Consider the following 20,285-nt stretch of genomic DNA (forward strand, 5'->3'; position numbering starts at 1 on the left):
TTTTTTGAATCAAGCATTTTGTTTCTTCACCTTTCAGTTTCAGCTAATTAATGTGTGCATTGAACATCACAAAACTCTGCACTCACAGCCAGCCTGGCCTTTTGCAAAAACTGACCAGCTGTTTATTTTCTGGTTTTCCTGCAGTTTTCAGTACCTACCTAGGAGGCTCTGATCAATGCATGTTCCATTCATCAATGCCTTTCCTTCTGGACAAGCACATGTTGCACCAGAAGGGTTGAGTAAACAAATGAATTCACACGTCAGGTCCAAGCAGGGGTTAGGCACTGTTTAAAAAGACAAAACATTAGAGGCACTGATTTTGATTTTTTATTAAAAAAAATTAGAACTATGTTCTAAAGCTAAGAAAAGATAAATAATTAGATAGAAAAATTCTGATACACTTCCACTTCCCAGGATATCAACAGCCTCGAGTCTGTGAACACATTCCCCAAACAGCAATGGAAGACCCACAGAAGGACAGAATTTATTCCATTACCAAAAAATCTATTGGTACATGGAGTAAAAAATTTCATCTGCTTCTGGCTAGAGGGATTGTTATTCATCTCTCTTCTAATTTTTTTTATATCTCAGTTACAGTGCACGTACAAAAGGCATTTGTGTACAAATTTGTCCAGCATCCTTTCAAATGGGTGCAAACACATCAAAATGATATTAAAAAAATATGACTAAATCTATTTTCAGTTTGTACCATCAGGCTCTGGTTTATGCTTGTAAAACTTGGTTGCTTTTCCCCCCTGAGGTTGAATTTAAAGTATTTACAGTAATTATGCTTACTCACAGTCCGTTTGTTTGTAGCGGTGAAAAATCAAGGCACTTTTTGCTTTATCAACATCCACACTTAGATATTCTACAAGGCTCTTGCCAAATTTGTGCACTCTAAATGCACCATTTTTAGGGCCTGCTCCATATATGTAATCCTCAAAAATGTCAATTCTATGTGGATGCAGTAAACCTTGAATAAAAATGGATAGTAAATACAAATACATATTCACATTCAAATAATAAACAACTTTTCAAAATAAAAAATTCAATTCATTACTGTGATTAACACCTAAGGATATTATTTTTCAGACAGCTTGTTTGGTCCTCACAAAAATTACTTTCTAAAAAAAGCCATCTTCCTCAAAGGAACCCTTCCCATTTTGCAGACAACTTAAATTTCAAGATTTTTCTTTTCAGTTTTCCACACAACTGAGTTTCAGAAACTGGCTGATAATTGGAAAAAAAGAAACTGTGTAGTAACAACTCACTAATTAGAGCAGACTTGTTCTACTTGTTGTAACTTAGGTACAACACTTTAGATATATGTGACAAGGAAGAAAGAGGTCATCTTGCTTCACATCAAAGAAATTATTCTGACAAAACATTTCTTCAGCTCCTTCCTAACATATTTGAAATGCTAGTTTTTGTACTACACTTGTTTTAATTTATAATTATAGTAAATTAATACAAAAGAAATTGTTAACTCTACCAACTCCTCATTTTTAAGAGCTCTGAGGGCCTCCTGGGCCACCAGTTGGATTTCTGTGTACAACTGGCTGTAGAATTTCTCATTTCCCCTAATAAGGCAATGGCCTCTAACTAAAACTTCTTTGCCTAGGATGCATCTCTTCCTGAAGCCATAAAGAATCAGAATATATTCCTTGTGATACCTTGTGCCTGCCATTTTCTCCATTTACTCTAAAAATGTTTTTTTATTTCCCTTGTACTTAATTGCATCAATCAGCCTTTATTTCTTCCTATTGTTCTTTCATGCTATCAGTGCTTGGCACCCAGTATTTCATTTTCATTAAAAATATCAATAAATTCTAATTAATTCTTATAGGCCTGTTTAATTCAATGGGTTGAAGGTTTTAGTCTCATTGCAAAGCAATTTCTAAACAGCCCCAATTTTCCTTTGCTCCCATGCTAGAGGAGGTTGTGGTCAAATCCCTACACCCAAAGTGACCTCTCTTCAGATGATTAACTTAATGTATATTGATACAAATTGTGGAATAGAATCCTTTTAAACAAAAATAAGATGTTTTCAATCTTGTCCTGCTCAATTAGGATTATGGGAGATTTCTCCTAGTATATTCCAGAATATTCTGGGTTAAAACACTCAATAGCACCAGGTATAATAACACCCTGACAATTCTCCAGAACCAGCTGTCCACTAAGCAATCCTCCCCAAAAGGCTGCTTTCAAATCTTTTTTTAATGTGCTCCTTTTATTTTCTACTCAAATTTCATAAATTTCTTACTTAACAAATTGCTAAAAAGCTGTTGTGCAATTGAAAACAGTTTGCTTCACCAGAATCTCTTTTTCATCAAAAGGGACTTTCTTCATTCACATTCTGTTAGCAAAATTCTGTGATTACTCAGTGACCTGAAAGCCAAGCCCATTATTCTCCCAGAACTGATTCAGCCCAACTGTTCTACAACCCCTAAAACTCCAGTTCAACACAGGCAGCTCTAATACAAGTGAGATCAAGCCTAAATATTAATCACAATGCTACTCAGTAATACCTATACTTGGAGATCTGTGCATATCATTGAATCTTTGTCCCCCTAAGGTAATTTTATCAGATTATCTTAAAGCTGAAATTATCTTTATCTTATCTAAAACACTTGCTTGGATAATGTTTGAAGCATTGTCTAACAAAAGCACAAACTATTACTCAATAATCACTGCTCTTTGCTTTTTGCTTACATAGTGTTCTGAATAGTGAAACTTCAGCCAAATAAAATAAAATAAAATGAGAATCACATGATACCAAGGCTCTCCATACCTTGTTTTGTGCTCACAGACACAACAGAGTCGGACCCATCAAAAAGAACACTGCCAATAACAGATAACTCAAAATCAGCCCAGAACAAGCGCTGGCTGAACGGGTCAACTACGAGACCTACAAAGGAGATAAAGTTCAAATAGGAACATAAAACCTGAAAAAAAAATTAGTATTTTTCTATAACTCTACATTTTTATGTCATTCATATTCTCATGTACACAAAATATTGTGGCAATGAAAATATTTGACTGGAAAACAAAGAGAATAAAATATTACAGCTCCCACTTAAACCTTCCCCTCGGGGCAACCATGGTTTTTTACTTTCTTTACCTTACTCTGCCCAAGGTCAGCACCTTTTCTAACCCATTCTCCTCAGCAGGTAGTGCTAGAAATACCAGGAGGGAATTAAATATAGAGTCAAATCCTCTAACCTATTCTCCTAACCAAAATCTAATATGCCAATTGCACCAGTGTGATCCTGTGTTGAAACCAAGGCATTCAGAATTCAGGGAGACTTTGCACCCTGTTTCCACACTTATTTAATTCTGTTCTCATTTTTATCACCAAGACTTCCCATTCAGTCTTGCAGAATTAAAAATCAGATTATTTTAATTACATTACTGCTGCAAGACTTAAACAACAATATTGGAAGATATATAGCTATATATATATATATATATTCATCTGTATATGAAAAGAAAAAAAAAGAGAATGAAAGATCAATGGCATTATGAATACCCAGCCTCCAGGCAATAATCAAATAGTTAAATCAATAGTCCATGCTTCACAGAGGAAGATTAAATGGTTAATATGCCATTTTAGGTCATGTCAAACACTTCAGCCTGAAGAAAATATTGAAACCATAAAATAATTTCATTCTGAGCTTTTGAAGTTGCAGCGCATCTTTAATAAGAATGGGAAAAGGTATTTTTCTTCCTATTTATGTAAGTAGGTAAGTCAGAAAAAATACATCAAAAGAAATTATACATAACAGCAAAAATACTCCTCTTCAGGTCATAAATTAATCAGCTGCAGATAGATGAGAGGAAGTGGAGAAAATCTGACTCACAGACCAGAAATATGTTTACATTTAAAACTCCATTAAAAAAACCCTCTTTTAAAGAAACACTGGCATTCAGGAATATGGCTAAAGAGAATAATTTCTGGTAAAAGGCAATCACAATGTGTCATTTCTGTGTGATGCATGGGACCTGTAAGGGGCATGCTTTAGAAGCAGTTCCCACTCTCCAGCTTTAAATTATTCTTTGCATTTTAATGAGAAGATTTAAATACAAATTAACACATACCTAGCATTCTCAAGGTTCTTTCATGGTATCAGAGATAAAGGTATTTCTATTTGTTTTATACATACAACACTCCTGTGATAGTCATTTCTATGAAGTCAAGCCCAAATGTTCAAACTCTCCCTCCCTCTTATTTGAAATAGGAAAGCCATATGTGGTAATAAATTTAAGAACAGTGTAAATAATATTAGTAAAGTCCCATTTGGGAGGAAATTTATTAGTTTGAACTCTTTCTTTGCATTCCCTCTATATGGGCCTGTGTTAAGGATCTGACAAAAATTTTAAAAACTCCATGAACATCTATTTTCTACCATGAAGGAAAGGAAGAAAACACAGAAGGATGTTAATAAAGGATTTTCAGGCAGTAAATACAGGAAAATGCCCATTTCTTGGGTGTTTTGTCAGATTGGGTTTTTTGTTTGGTTGGTTTTTGTGGTTTTTTTTCGTTTTTAACTGAGAAACTGAAATCTTCCTGAGCTAGCGAGTACCAGGTATTTTGGAAAAATGAGTTGTTTACCTGTAGGTCTTTGCAGGTTCTTTTGAACCAGTATCCTTCTCAGAGTGCCATCCATAGATGATTCCTCTATGTGAGACCGGTCCCCAATAACTGTCCAGTACATCATCCTGAAATATTAAACACAAAAATTAGGCTGAATGCCTGCACAGAGCCTCCAAATACTTCACTGATGCTCAATTTTTTTGTGAGCCTCTCAACATTCCTGGCAGAATGGAGATCTTGGTCTACATTTAGGTAAGTTGAGCAGGAAATTAAAGCAACAACTTGGAGAAGTTTAGATAATTGCAGACATCATTTCCTTTCCCTTGCTGCGTTTTGCAATTTTATTGGAATTACCAAACCAGAGTGGTGTTGGAGGATACATACCCCTTTTTAGGATTGACAGCAATTGCATATGGCTCTCCTGCAATGCTGGTGAGGAGCCTGGTGCAGTTGGGTCCCTTCAGCTGTCCCACATTGATGGAGTACCTGAGGCTGGTCCAGTGAGTCGTGTAGTAGCTGAACCAATGCATTCGGGAATGATCAGTCCAGTAAATATTCCCAGCCACCCAGTCCACAGCAATGCCCCTGGGCCTCTTGAACTCTGGACACTAAAAAGAACAGATGGTGCAGTCACATTTGTGGAAATGGCCCTTCACAGCAGCTGCACAGCCACGAATTTGTGTCGTATTTTCAGAAAAACGGCGTTGGAAAGACTTAAACTGCACCTGCAGGAGTTCAGCTCTGAGGGAGCAGCTGCCACCTCTATTCCATGCAGAAGAACAAGTCAATGCTTCAAATCTGTTTTCTCAAGTTTAAGGCTTCCCACATTAGGGAAAAGTCACTTCTACATCAACTACTTGAACTATTGATACTGAAGCAAACAAGTGTTTTGGACTATAATTTGAAACCAAAGGAAAAGGAAGTTTTAAGATTATGCAGCTATTTTATCCATGGTATGGTGTTCCATAAAATTCCCTCTGTATTCATGAATATTCATCTTCACACACAAAAGATGTTTGACTGATTATAACATTAAATTTATCAACTGCAGGATCTCTTATCATTATTTTTTTCACAATAATTAAGGCTTAGCTCTGAAAGATGGTTCTGAGGACAGGAGTTCATATTGCAAATAGGAGAGCTATATGAACAACTCTAAAGTTTACTGGAATTCCTGCAGAAATGAGTATTCCCTGTAAAACAGGATTACCCAACTCTTTCTAACATGAATGCAGTGTATCATAAAAACCTCAAGACCATCATGAGCTAAATACACATACAGTTGTTTGCCTATTTACTTATATCAAGTTAAATTATGAAAAAACCCCCCCAGATATTCCTTAAAAATGAAACAATGAAATGCTACTAAGCCACATAACTGAAAACCAGGAAAGAAAATGCTAAGATAACTGGTTTTCCCTTAAGTGTCAGAGTTCCCTAATACCACAAGATATTTGTAGACTATTTTCATCATAAAATAATGGTCATTTCATTCTCTAGGTGAAATAACAGGACCACAAGGGTGAATTTAGAGAGTTCATTGCTCATAAGCTTTTTAATTCTGCAAAAAATTCATTGAAGGTATGCATTATAGATATGTAGAACCTTGATTTTCTATTTAGGGGAATAGTAAAGGAGCAAAATCAATCACTGCATTTATAAAACAGTAATTTGTTAGAAACACTGTCACTGTTGATTTTTAAAGCTAAATAAAATATTGTACCATAATTCTTTGGTATGAGACGATGATAGTGGTGGCAGATGCTTCCACAAATAACAGAATTTTTTAAGTGTAGCATTTGCATATAACAAACTTAATTTCTTTGTTGCTATCCAAGCAACATTCACAGAAAGGACCAGATACCAAAAAAGAGGTATTTTCACATAAGACAAACTGTATTTTTAGTCCAAACTCCTTTTAATTCTGGGCAATATTCAGGCACCTGAGTCAAGAAACCTCTCATGCCTGGAGATCTCTTTGGATACTACAAGGATTAATGGCTTAGAATGCTTACAAATATTAAGGCTTAGAATGCTTACAAATATTATTTTAAAAGGAAAGCAGCTGTCATGGCCAGAAAAACCTCTCATCTTTTCTTTTATTTTGACTGTTTAAACCCACAATTTACAATAAGACTCTTTTTTGAAAGCCTGGAAAGACCAAGATGAGAGTTGCCAAGCAGAATGAGAGATGGTTCCCAAAAAAAGGTGGTTCTAGAAGCAGATGAGACATCCTAAAAGAGACATCCTACAAAAATTGGGGAATGAGGGTGGGGTTTTGTTGAGGAATACTGACCCTGACTCCTCAACCAGACAGGAAAACTCTGGTTTCAGTTCCAGTAATGCTGGGGGAATATTAAAGATCAAATGAAGAAGGAGATGAACAGAAGAAATGTCAAGGAGCCATCTGGTTTAAGAGATTTTAAAAAAAGAGGAAAAAACCCACGAGCTGATGCTGTGGCTGTATAATTTCCAGTTGTGTTGATTAAGTTGCAGCTACATCATATTTCTGAGCTCTTCTGCATCTTCTCACACTGTCTAGTAAAATTGCTAACTGGAAATGAGCTCTTACCTAATAGCTTATTTGGATTATGTTAATTTTGAAGAATAATTCTGCATATAAAATAAGGATGAAAATACAGGAAGAAAATCACATTAATGTTTTCTACAGTGATTTTAGCCCACTTTGATGGTAATTATAATGTACTACAACTTATTAGAAAAATTGGGGTTTGAAAGCTAATTGCCTTTCACAGTTTGGCAGTCTCTGCACAGCTACAGACCATGTCAGTTCAATGACTTTTGATCAGAACTGCTGTCTTTTGTAAATTCTGTTTTCAAGGTAAAGAATTAATAACCAAAAAAAAAAAAAAAAATCAAACCCCAAACAAACATAAAAAAAAGAAGCTGCAGTAACAACTTGGATCTGGAAACCTTTTTCATATAATGGCAGATTACAGATTTTCAGCCCCTAAAGTTGAGTTTGACTGGAGAAAATGCTTTGCACATGCAGTAGGAACACATCCCTTTGCAAGGTTTAACAGGAAGAATAAATGGCAAATCTCATTTGTATCATAAGCAGTATTTAATCTTATTTCTTTTGCAGATATTTTGGGTATGGAATTGCTGTGGAACAAAGTAATGTTTTATTTTGCCTCTTCATTAAAAAATAATACATTAGCTAATGTTATACTACTAGAACAGTAAAAAGAAATTAAAAACAACAAGATGTTCAGAATTTCGCCCACCAAAACACAACATTTTTGTTGATAGATGAGCATCCCAGTGGGTGTAGTAATTCACCAAACCACCACTGGTATTACATAAAGTAGGATCATTTACAAACCCCAACCAGCTGATTCCAGAAAGAGCCTTCTGGGTATATAAACTTTATCCAGACAGAGCTGTAGTTCTAAGGCAGAACCATAAATTCCTGCTGTTTGGGGAAAATGGGCTGGAAGCAGTTTGCATTCACAGGGGTGCACTGGGCCCTGGGGCAAGCGTTGGGAAACCGAGTGGGCTCATCTCAAGGGTGGTTAAGGGCTCTTGTGAAGTTCCCAGAACTCTGGGGCTGGAGCAGGCTGGGGATAAACTGACTGGACACACCACAAAACCTGTGCTTGTCTCCCTGTTGGGTGGTACCATCATTTTAATGTTCATCTTTTTGTCCTCTTCCATAAAATAAAGCACTTGAGCTGAAGTGTGGGGCGGCTCCGTGTTCATTGTTCACCTCGGATAACTTGTGCAGCTCTCCCCAAGGATTAGGCAGCAAACAGCTGCTCCAGTTATCACCAATTCACTCTGACTGCCTGAACTCAGTTGGGGTGAAATCCTCTTCTGCATCTGCCAATAAACTCTGAAGAGTTGATATTTACTATTTCCTTTAATGCTCGAATTTGTACCAGTCTTAAACCCCTTTTCACAGAAAATCAGGAGAGCTACTTAAAGCTATTCTCTGAGGAAGGCTCTTGATATGCTAATTCTGTGGAGCAATTTCGGTTGAGATGGATTTTTGCATTAATGTAATTACCTGAAAATGCAGGTGACTTTGTTCAAGTTTACTGTCCTGATTTACATATCAAAGTCTAGATATAAAAGTTATAATGTAACCTTTGAAAACTTACCCATTAAAAAAAACTTGGGTTAAAATTAAGGAATTCTCAAGCCTTTTAAAACCAAATTTCGGTGACAATATTAAAGCAACACTATAAAACCAATTAACCTATTGATCAGCTGCAAATAAGGCAACAATATTTGAATATTAATGAGATAACACTGGGAAAATAACTCATAGTTAAGCACAATGAGTAGCAAATACTTCACAAATATAAATGGGAAGTGTCCAAAATATATTTAAATACTGTCTGTATTTGCATTTTCCACATTCAGATTTGTAAAAAAGCTTTGTCTAGCTTGGATCAAGCATTGTCACAAGGACCTACCTGTACTGAAGAGACAGGGGAACATGGGGTATAAAGAAAAACATCATTTTTTCAATATCTTTGAATAGAAATGGAAGTGCCTAAGAGATATTCTCAGGTAAAAGTGAAAAAGGATAGAAAAACTGAATACTATTTCAGTATGTTAGAAAAATACTAATTCTAAGAAAATTTTATCTCTCTTAGCTTAAACAGAGAGGCAGTACAAATGAGGTGTGAAATTTTCAGTCCCTGGACTAAAAGATTTGAAGATTTAGATTATGAAGATTTCTGAAGGAAACTTATGCTCAGTTTTATGGACCTCTAAGAAAGCATTCAATCCATTAGAGAGGCTGCAGGTGTGCAAACTGCTCTTGCTGCAGAATGCATCTGCAGACTACCCCCCAAAAAATAAATAAATAACACCACCACCTTCTCAACACTAACCTCACAAGGTTTTACACTTTCATTATTTTCTAATGAATAACTCAATACAGAGCTCTGTTTATCGGGATTTTTTAAACAGAAACGTACACCACATTGTTAAATGAGACAAACTCCACAGTAGAATGACCCCACATCCTCAATACAGGTATCCTTCTGCAAAACTCAAACAGGACAGAGCTGACCTGTTAGAGATCCTAGGCATTATTTTGTACTTCACATCTACCTTCCATACAAATTCTGTGAACAGAACCTAGACACTTCTGCTGGGCAGGTGGAAGTGCTGCTTTTAAACTGCTCTTATCAAGATGCAACAACAGATTCCAGGCGCCTTCAGGGTCCATTGGTGCCTGCAGCAGGAGGCTTTTTGCCCTGCTGGTGTCAAAGGTCAGGAATGTCACTCATTTGGAGAGGAAATATCCTCAGGTGGAATGTACTCAGAAGTGGTTTGAGAGGTGTATGAATTATAGATGAAAGGTTGGGGTACTGTTGCTACTCCTGTTTATTGTGGGTGTATAAAAGCAGGCGTGTGATGGGAGGTCATCACTGTTACCTCTCCTAAGTTTAAGGAAATGTGAAAAAGCCAGACAGGTGTTTTTTTCTAACTGGCCAAGAAAAAAATTAAAAACTCTACCCTGCTGTCAAATTCAAGGAAGACTAAAAATCCCAAAATCTAAATTGACAGCATTATAGAACACCAATGTAAAGACCACATAGTTATCTTCAGTTCAAAAATATCACTTCCTAGAGAATTTTGTAGAAATATTTTAGGCAAAATGAGTAACTACCTGCATTTATTTTATTTTCAAGTAAAGACCGCTAAAATTACCCAAGTTCATGAAAATCCACATTTCTGTTGCAAAGTCCAAACCTACATTTATGCTTATTCAAAATAAGATATTTTGCAGTTCAACAAAAATGGAAATAAATTGTTCTAATGTTTCAATACGTGTCCTAACTTTGCCAATATTATTGTTTATATGATCACTGTAGAAATTAAGCTTGTGTTTAATCTCCTTTTATGTCTTCCCAAGATTTGAAATTCATGGCTTTCTTCTTCTATATATTACATCCTTCCCTTTTCTCTGTTGCAATAAAAAATCTTGATGGTATACAGTCTTCCCAATGTTCTAATATAGCGTTTACTTCTCTGCAGGAAAGTTTTTTAAATCCTACAATTGTGTTGTCTTGGAGACTTTACCTCATCTGTCAGAGTCTTGAACAGAAAAGCTTTAGGAACCATATATATCACTGAAATAAAATCATTCTCAGATAGACATTTTAATTTACTGAATCACCCCATGCTATTACAGAAGAGTCAGAATAGAAAAATAAATTGAATGAAATTTGTGTGATTTAATCTTTGATTTTGATCACTTACTATCAGGCCACTGTTACTCTGCCTTCTCTCTCTGTCGTGAAGTTTTCTGTAGAAAATCCCTCCTGGATTAAACTGAGTGCTCCAAACAATCATATCCCCTTGAAAATATGCATCCATTCCAGTTATCCTTGAATTGTGTTCAATATGTGATATTTGCTGATGAGCATCACTGTAGTTGAATGGATATGCAAAACCCAGGATGTCAGTGTCATTAGCAACATAGAGAACTTGATCTTCAGAGCCTAGGGATTATTATAATGAAACAAAAATAAGGTAAATGTCAACTAATGCAAAAATCAGAGTGTTTTACTCAAGTAGCTTTTTGGTGTTCAGCTGATAGAATTTCTGAGGTTAAAATTATATTCTGGTTGTTGAAGACTGCAGAAATATCTACACTCTGAGCAATAAATGCAACTCTTGATATTCTGATATCAGCATATCAACTTCAGTGCACTCCAAGCACACGGGGAGACACCCAGGACTATATTTTAAGGTGTATGCAATATAAGAATTTGAATATTTTTAAGAAGTGTACAAAAATACAGGACATTATGCATTCAGCCCATATGAATGCCATATTTTTATATGCATGCTGTCTTTAGAGGGTCTTAAATGTATCTATTAAAGGAACACAGAGCTGTCAATAAACATGGTTTTAAATTGCTCTATTGGAAATCAGAAGTGCAATGATTTTATCTTTGGTGAAGGCTGTAAAGGTTAGACTGCAACAGAACCTGTGTCTTACATCTCATTTCAGATAGCCAGATACCATCTTGATCCAGATGTTCTAAAGTATATTATTCATAAGAAAATGTTCTCTAATAACCATACATTGACTTTTGAGAAAGTTAAAATCTGATTGATAATTTAGAATCTATTTGGATAATTTTTATTTCTCATTCATGTCTCATTTATCCATAGAGAATCAATTTAAAATGTCACACTTCCTCCTTATGAGTATGAAATATCAAACATCATTTGTTCCCTTCCTCCTGATAAATGCAAGAACAAAGAGGAGGTTGGTTAAAGCAAATATCAGTGAGGAAAGAAGGAAGCATGAACTGTATTACAATGGAAATGAAGCTGTGGAAAATTCAGATTTAGCATAATGATTCCCAGATTTCTAAATTATAAGCTCAGAATTACGTCTGTGTTCCTATAATAACAAAGCATTATCTTCCATTAGTAACCCTATTTGTTCCCATGTCATAATCTGATTTCTTTAGTAAAAGGCAATGATGCCAAACCCTGAGAGAGTCCATGTTATGTGTGAATCATTAATATGATCTTCCCATGGCAAATTTGCTTCAAAAATATGGACAATCTATATAACAAATGACAGCACTGTCTATTTTGATATTTCTTACCTTTTGCTATGCAACTGTTGTTCCTCTCCTTATAATTTTTCTCACACTCACATCTGTAAGAGCCCTTTAAATTATGGCAGTGTTGGGAGCAGGTACCAAATACCATGCACTCATTGATATCTATGAAGAAAAAATTGTAATTTATACAACTGTAGTTTAATAGACTATTATTTAAAAAGTTCTTACAATCATGGAACAAAGCAGATGAACAAAGGGAACTCATAAACATTTTCTTGTTGATTAGTATGGCACCACACATATTAAGACTACATTTTCTAAGGAATTTCTATCTGTTCACTTTTATTTCAATTTTGTACTATGAATCTTCATTATTTTAAGCATCTCAAAATATCCTCATATGGCAACTTCAACCAATGTTAAATAATCTACTAGACCTTAAAAATCCATCTATTCCTTAAATTATTTAATAGCCTGACTTGAACCTTTTGACATTCTAACAACTTATGTTCAATTAGTGGTTCTTAACAACCAATGTTAAATCTTTGATAACCTCTCCAGGTAAAATGTATGAATCTACATTTTGTAAGTACTTTCTGGTGCTTGTTTTTTATTTTTTTAATTTTTTTGGGATGGGTTTTTGTTTTGTTTTTTTTTTTTTTTTTTTAATTTCTTAATGCCATAGCTATCAAACAGCATTTTATTTTGTGGAAAAAAAAACCCAAACATGATATGTATCTCCTTCTCCAGCACAAAAAATTGACCACAGAATTCACTTTTAATACTTCATATGAAGGGAAGATGGAAAATATCTTTACCTTCACATTGTCTATTCCTCCTGTTTCTCTGAAATCCAGGTTTACACTGACACAGAAGGGATGATTTTGTTTGATTACAGAATGCATCATCTCCACAAGGATTCACATTATCTTCACATGTATATTCAGCGACACCTAAACATTAAAAAAATGTCTAAAAAATCCCTGATAGATTTGTTTAAAGTGTTAAAAATTACATCTAAAGTGACAACAGCAAAAGACAAATTAATCTCTCTGTTTAAAGAACATGAGGTGAATTTCTAACAAATAAATGACATTACAGTGTTTATCTACATCTGCATAATTTAATGTATTACATTTTATGCAATGACAGTATTTAACAGATACATTTCCCATCAAGAATTTAATACTAAAATTTTTCTTGTTGCAAATATGAAACAATACAATCAACTTGTACCTAAATTTTGTAAAGAACTCGTAACTACACCAAAAATCCTCTACAACTTGAATTGCTATCAAATTTGCCTTGCTCTTGTGGTACAGAATTCCATCCATTTTTAACTAAAAGAAGGAACTGCATTAAACTGAGTTCTGTATTGTTCAATAGGTCTTGCACAGATGAATGTCTGGGTAATTGTTTCTTCTCTGCTACAATCAAGAGGACAGATCTTGCAGGCCAACTCACTTATTTTGCAGTCTTGCTCATCTGAGCCATCTCCACAGTCATCAAACCAGTCACACTGCAGCTCCATGGGAATGCACTTCTTGTCATTGCAAGCAAACTCATCTTTTTTACACGGTCTGGCTTTATATGTGATTTTATCTATATAATTACAGATTAATAAGAGAAAAAATAAATCAGTATTTAGGATTCTCAGGTCATTTCAGACACATACAAATGGGAATGACTGCCAAGCATTAAGCAACCGGAATTTATTTCAAGCTTAATTTCTTTCAGTTCCAAATTCTGATCTGCTAACCTGGAGTTAAGCCTTACTGAAGGACAAGCATGTGATAGATGAGTAATGCAAGGATTGACTCTCACAATTAATGGACAAATATCATGTATATAGGTTAAGAAAAGTTATAGATTTATAGTTATGTTGTACTCCGTTGAGTGGTTATCAAGGGACGATGGAAGTTGGGACATCTGGGAGGGCTGGCTTGTCACTATGGAACACTGACCTCCAGTCAGGATTTGAGGAAGAGATCTCCACCACTGGACAGTGAAAAAAGGCTTGATGGACAGAACTTTGGGAGGGGTGAAAGGGTTAAAAAGGAAAAATCTCCATTGTGAGGGGGTTGAGCACATGGTGGGGGAAACCTTTTGCTCCCAGCGCTGTAACCTTTTTTCTTTATTCAGTCTTCTGTTGTATTTTTGATAAGGTTTAATAACCCTTCCTATGAAGGGTATGAAAAGTGAGTAGCTGTTTCTCACAAGCAGATCTGTGTAACAAACTTTGCCTTCAAGGTGTTTTCTGTGATCTGAATGCCTTGAAAGGTGGTATCACCTACCACAGTGATCTTCATCCGAGTTATCTCCACAGTCATCGACCTCGTTGCAAATCTGCTCAGGCCGCAGACAAACCCTGTTGTTCCTACATCTGTAGGGCCTCGTTGGAGGGCAGGGAAACTTCACTGCACAGCAAAGAAAAGAAGCAGCTGTTACCCAGCTATTAATCCTTTTTTAATGACACATCAAAGCCAGATATGTGTTGGCACTGTAAGTTCTTCGTTTAGAGATTTTGTGTCATGAGGGTGATTTATAGCTTTTTTTGAGAACTAGTAAATATGACAGAAAAATAGCAAAAGAAGGATGAAGTGTAATGATGCTCAATATTACATCATACAAGCAATTTTTTCCTCCCACTGTGGGTGTCCTAAAGAAAAGTTTCATTTCTCAAAAATAGCAAATATCAAATATCTGAAATTACATGACAAGCAATAACAAAAGAAAACTATATCCCCACATTTCAAGCTTATCTTTTAAAAGCAAAACAAAATTTAAGACACATGTGCCTTTATATATTTCTGTCTTAAATGTCATTCTTGCTTTATTATACAAAAAACTCTGAAAAATATAATGCCATACCACACATTTCAGCAACTTCATCAGAGTTATCTCCACAGTCATCCTCACCATCACAAACCCAAAAATGTAGTTTGCAGAGGGAATTGTTGCACAAAAATTCATCAGCTCTACATATATTTCCCCCTGGGAAGATGAAAGGACAACAGAAGAAAGAAAAGGCAGGAAAACAAAAAGATGAAAGAAAGTCAGTTTTTGATAAAACCACTAGAACCACTTATCACATACTATTTGCAGGGAGTAACATACATAGCATAACTAAATTTACAGATCCCAAAGGAACAGGTTGGAGGGGCAGAGGAATACTCATTCAAAAACCTCTTCCTTGGCCAAACAGCTCATGTTCTCAAGTTCCAGCCACGTGGGCACAGAACTGATAAAATTAAGTGACCTCTGACAGGATCTTCCCTTCTGTACCTTCTGAAATGACTCATCAGGATGTTTATTGAACACAAAAAGCAGCAAGAATAAAATCTTCCATGTATTCTGAATCATCTAATAAAAGGGAACATAGGGTAAGGGAAAAGGGTTTAGGGCAGAGTGTTCCCAGGCTTTAAAAATTAGTTTAAGGTGGATTCGGTTTTAATGTGCGTTGTGATAAGAAAGAATTTCTTTCTCAATTATGACTACATTTTATCACTACCAATCAACAAAGTTATGGAAAGTTCTTGCAATTAATTTCCTATAAAACACATTTTTTGGTAACTGGATTTTCAGTTTCCTAAGAGGAGTGGAGTATAAAATAAATAAAGCTGTGTAACTGCAGAGAAGGAAACAATGAAATTTCATATGATAATGTTAAAAATCTCACTGTGGCTTACCTCAATGCATAACACCCACTCTAAGAGCTAAATCAGGCTTCAGTGGCTTTTTACTCATTCACTCACTGCCCTGTTCACACCTCATTAAAATCAACAGAAAGCTTTCTTTTGCTATAAAGGTTCAGAATGGCCGAACTTTTTTCCCCCCAAAAGCTAATTTCCATGAAATACCCATTGCATAAAAGGATGTTCCAACTCTCACACGATGCTACCAGGTATAATTCACTCCCAAGGCAAACATAACTTAGCAACGTTAACAGAAATATCCTGTATAATTATCCAAGGAAAATATATAAAATTCAAGTACTCTTCGTGATGAAAGGTATGAATGCAAATAATAGTGTGTGCAATCACAAGATAACCATCATTCTAGTTGTTTAATAAGATTGAAGGGAGTTATTTTTGTAAACATGCACAGTGGGCCACAGATAAATATTATGGATATTATTTTAGAACGCTGTAGAATAAAACTCCATTTGTGTTTGCTGTATTTCCAAAGATGAAAAAATTAGTTATCAGTGAGATAAACTGGCATTTCTTTCATGTGATCGCTCTGCCTGTCATAATTCCTTTATAAAATAGATTTCTGCAACAGAATCATAATTGTGACATAAATACAAAGTATGATAGCAATAACCAACTAGGAATAGGCTTCTTATTGTATTGTAAGCAATTTGCAGTTCACAGAAGCTCCATTATGCTACTCAAAGAAAAATGTGGGCATCAGATAAAATAAGTGTGTTACTATTTACTTCCATTTCATTGGGTTTTAAAGAGATACAGTCCAGATATTTTAAAAGCAGTTTTAAAATGGACTAGATGGTTGTTATTTATTTGACTTTGTTATCTGTCTTCTTGTACCTAAGCATCTCTGGAATATTTTTCACATTCTCTGAATTTTCTGGTCTGTCTGTCAAACTTAATCATCCCCACAAGATGTCTTTTTTTTTCCCCTTTAACCTTAAGGACTGTGTAACAGACTTAAAACAAGGAAAGGATAATTTACTATGATTGCTTTGTATCTGATTATTATCCCATATAACTGTACTTCATTATGTTTTGAATTTACGCACAGAACATGTGACTGTGAATGGCTAACCCACTTTAAAGAAAGAGAAAGAAGAAAAATCCAGGAAAAAAAAAACTCAAGAAGATGACAAAATGCCAACTAAAACTGTTCTTTAGAAAAAAAAAAAATCCTTTAATTTGACTTGGAGGAGGGGCAGGTGAGGAATGTGGAGCTCAAGGACAGCCTGGGCTGCAGTGACCATGGAATGGTGGAGTTCAAATCCCTCAGGGCTGCAAGGAGGGTGCAGAGCAAGCTCCCTGCACTGGGCTCCAGGACAGCACACTTGGGCTTCTCCAGGATGTGCTTGGGAAAGCCCTGGAGGGAAGAGGAGACCAGGAGAGCCTGGCTGGTATCCAAACATCACCTCATCCAAGCCCAGGAGTGATGTATCCCAACAAAGAGGAAGTCAAAGAGTGCCAGAAGGACTCTGTGGATGAACAAGTTGCTCCTGGACAAACACAAAAAAGAAGGTGAAGCACTGGCACAGGTTAACAACAGATGCCCATCCCTGGAAGTGTCCAAGGCTAGGTTGGGTGGGGCATGGAGCAACCTGGCATAGTAGAAGGTGTCCCTGCCTATGGCAGAGGGCTGGAACTGGATAAATTTTAAGGTCTCTTCCAACCCAAAGTATTCTGTGATTTTCTGAAATAAACAGAAACCTGGGCTCTTAAGATGACTTATTTAGCAAATGTTCATTATATTGCACAGCTGTGTGATTTATTGTGCATGGCTTTGTAGTTTATTGGGGCCTATAAAAGCTTGAATTAACCAGATTTACTGCTGAATTCCTTGATGAAAAAGAACATGCTTCCAGTAACAACATGACCTTTTCATCCCTGGGGAGGGAAACAGAAAGGAGGAACAAGTCATAAACAACCTAAGTTTTGCTTATTCCTGCAGATCACTTGTTAAGCTGCTGCACTGCCTTTGTCAGGAGAGGTCACAGAACTTTCCTTTCTCCACTCATTTTGGCCAGGGTACCACTAACTTGCAATGTGTATGCTCATGAAAAGCCCAATAAAGATTTTTAGAGCAGTGTCTCTTGCCTTGGTCACAGTTTTCCTCATCGCTGCCATCCACACAGTCATGGATCCCATCGCAAAGCCATCGCACAGGGATGCAGTAGGCCTTGTTCCTGCACCGGAACTGATCTTCCTTACACTCTGACACACAATCCATCTGTGGGAACACAGGCATCAGCTCTGGGCTCATGAATGGGGGCAACAACAACTTATCCAAGCTGCCAGGAGGGAGCAGGCCCTGATGGAAACTGCCCCAGAACCACGCTTGGGGGTCGACTTTGAGAAAACAAAATTTCTGCATTTCAAAACCTGTCCACGGAGCACTGAAATGTACAACCATGGGGTTAAGTTATCTGACAGCACTCAAGGGATGCAAAAAAACCCTACTTGCCCTTTCAATTATTTTGAGATCTAAAAAACTTACAAAAAAAAAAAATCAGGAAAAAGAAACAAATCACCAGAAATGTGTCAGGTACCTCATCAGATCCATCAGCACAGTCCAAGTCCCCGTTGCATTTCAGGGATGCTGAAATGCAGCCTCCACTTGCACACACGTACTCACTTGAAGAGCAGGTTGGAGATGCTGGTTACAAACACATATTTTAGCATTAAGAAAAAGACAATTTATGAATAAATTGATTTTTAATTTAAAGTACCTTCTGGTTAATAGTGAGCCAACTTGTGTCTAAGCACTTTTGTAAACTACAATAAAATATTTGACAAATCTGAATTGTGGCATCTTAAATAAATTGCATAATGATAGTGAAAAGGTATTTGTGATTTTCCACTTAGAAATTTAATTTTGTTTTCTCCTTATGCTTGGTAACAAAGGCAACTACAAAAATGCATATATTCATAGAATGAGCATATTTTAAAAATTGCATTCCTTAAAATGGGCTTAGAGTTTAGATAAATTTAGCTAATTTATAATTGAATAAGCTAAATTTTTAGGAAACAATCTCATTGGAAAGCATACATTATTACAATTAAAACAAATATTAAACAGGATATTTTAATATAAAGGTGGATAGTTTTTTGTTGCACTCTAAATCAGGAGAGTCTTGTCAAAGACTTTTATCAGTTACATCTAGCTTACAAAAAAATTTAGGAAAGTTCCTGCAAAATAAACAAATGTATTTTCCAAGAAAGCAGAAATAAAATAAAATAAAAATAACAATAATTTAGTAGACAAAAATCTTTGCATAAGGACTATTAAACTTTGAATGAAGACCACAAAGCAAAACGTTTCAGGATCCGACAAGATTTCCTGAGGTTTTCACAGCAGAATTTTATATGTTGAGTATTTATTATCAAATTACAATGCAAAATATTGAAATACCTGTGCCCCAACAAGCTTCACACTGCAGGGTTGTGCATAAGTAGGGTTTTCAAAACACCAGTAGGAAGACACAATGATGCAAACTCAAAAGGTAAAGTTTCAGATTTTTTTTGCACTTTATCACTACTAGCAGTAGCCAAGAAATCTTGATTTGATGATTTATATTCTTCCTTCACTCTGAATTCGTCCCTGGCTTCACTTTATAATTCAGAATTATATAAAACAATACCTGGTTCACAATTTTTCTCATCATCCCCAAGTTTGCAGTCCTCGTGCCCATCACACTTCCACTTTGCTGAGATGCACTGGCCATTGGAGCACTGGAACTGATCCCTAGAACAGCCTGTTTCACAATACCTCTGGTACCAAAGAAACAACCAATAAACGAGATCAAGAGTTTATATTAAACATTGGTAAATATGCAGCTGGTGACAGAAGTTACAGCCCATAATCCTCCATGTTATGAAATATGTAGTAATTAAAGTCTTGTGAAATGAAATATAATTGTGGATATAATTCAAAATGGTGGCTCACATGCTCTAAATAGCTGGAAACACCTGAAGTCTAATAATGAGAGGAAAAGAGAAGGGAAAAAAGGGAAAAAAAAAGAATAGAAAATCAGCAAAGAATTATTCAGAGAAAGCTTCTGATGCACAACAAACAATCTTCATTGTTCTCTCAAAAAAAATAAAAATCTCTCAAACCAAAGCAGTGCTGTGGTAAAAAGAATGGTTTCCCAATCAGGACACAAAGTATTTCTGTGATGGGAAGCGGTTCAGATCACTGCTGGGACAAGAAAATGTAGAATAATCTTCAACTTTACTTGATTTATTTGTATGTTCTCTTTTTAGAATAATTACATCAAGAGGTTTGGTTTTAATTTTGTAATGATATTTGCATACAGGGATTCATGTGTACAGTTCCCACTGCTGCCTTTTAGAAAATTTCTATGCAGGAATCCATTCTCCAAAAGTTTAAAACTACTAATTCTCTAAAGAAATATT

General features: G+C 35.7%; 1 protein-coding gene across 6 annotated transcripts in view; it reads right to left on the bottom strand.

The window, feature by feature from the left end:
• LRP1B (LDL receptor related protein 1B) overlaps nt 1–20,285 on the bottom strand; it is a 638,345-nt gene that overhangs the window by 43,052 nt on the left and 575,008 nt on the right. For 5 of the 6 annotated variants that reach the window (XM_077181744.1, XM_077181743.1, XM_077181742.1 and 2 more), the window contains 14 exons: nt 19,511–19,640; nt 18,419–18,525; nt 17,967–18,099; nt 15,034–15,156; nt 14,457–14,579; nt 13,627–13,764; nt 12,981–13,115; nt 12,205–12,324; nt 10,838–11,079; nt 4,979–5,202; nt 4,613–4,719; nt 2,792–2,908; nt 800–973; nt 159–284 (listed from right to left, as the gene is read on the bottom strand). In XM_077181744.1, coding sequence (XP_077037859.1) covers nt 159–284; nt 800–973; nt 2,792–2,908; nt 4,613–4,719; nt 4,979–5,202; nt 10,838–11,079; nt 12,205–12,324; nt 12,981–13,115; nt 13,627–13,764; nt 14,457–14,579; nt 15,034–15,156; nt 17,967–18,099; nt 18,419–18,525; nt 19,511–19,640 — 1,999 coding nt within the window. Of the gene's footprint in view, nt 1–158; nt 285–795; nt 974–2,791; nt 2,909–4,612; nt 4,720–4,978; nt 5,203–10,837; nt 11,080–12,204; nt 12,325–12,980; nt 13,116–13,626; nt 13,765–14,456; nt 14,580–15,033; nt 15,157–17,966; nt 18,100–18,418; nt 18,526–19,510; nt 19,641–20,285 lie in introns of those variants that run through there. The other variant, XM_077181745.1, reaches the window with a different exon arrangement.

This window comes from Agelaius phoeniceus, chromosome 7 (assembly GCF_051311805.1).
Source record: "Agelaius phoeniceus isolate bAgePho1 chromosome 7, bAgePho1.hap1, whole genome shotgun sequence".
In the NCBI taxonomy this organism is placed as follows: Eukaryota; Metazoa; Chordata; class Aves; order Passeriformes; family Icteridae; genus Agelaius; species Agelaius phoeniceus.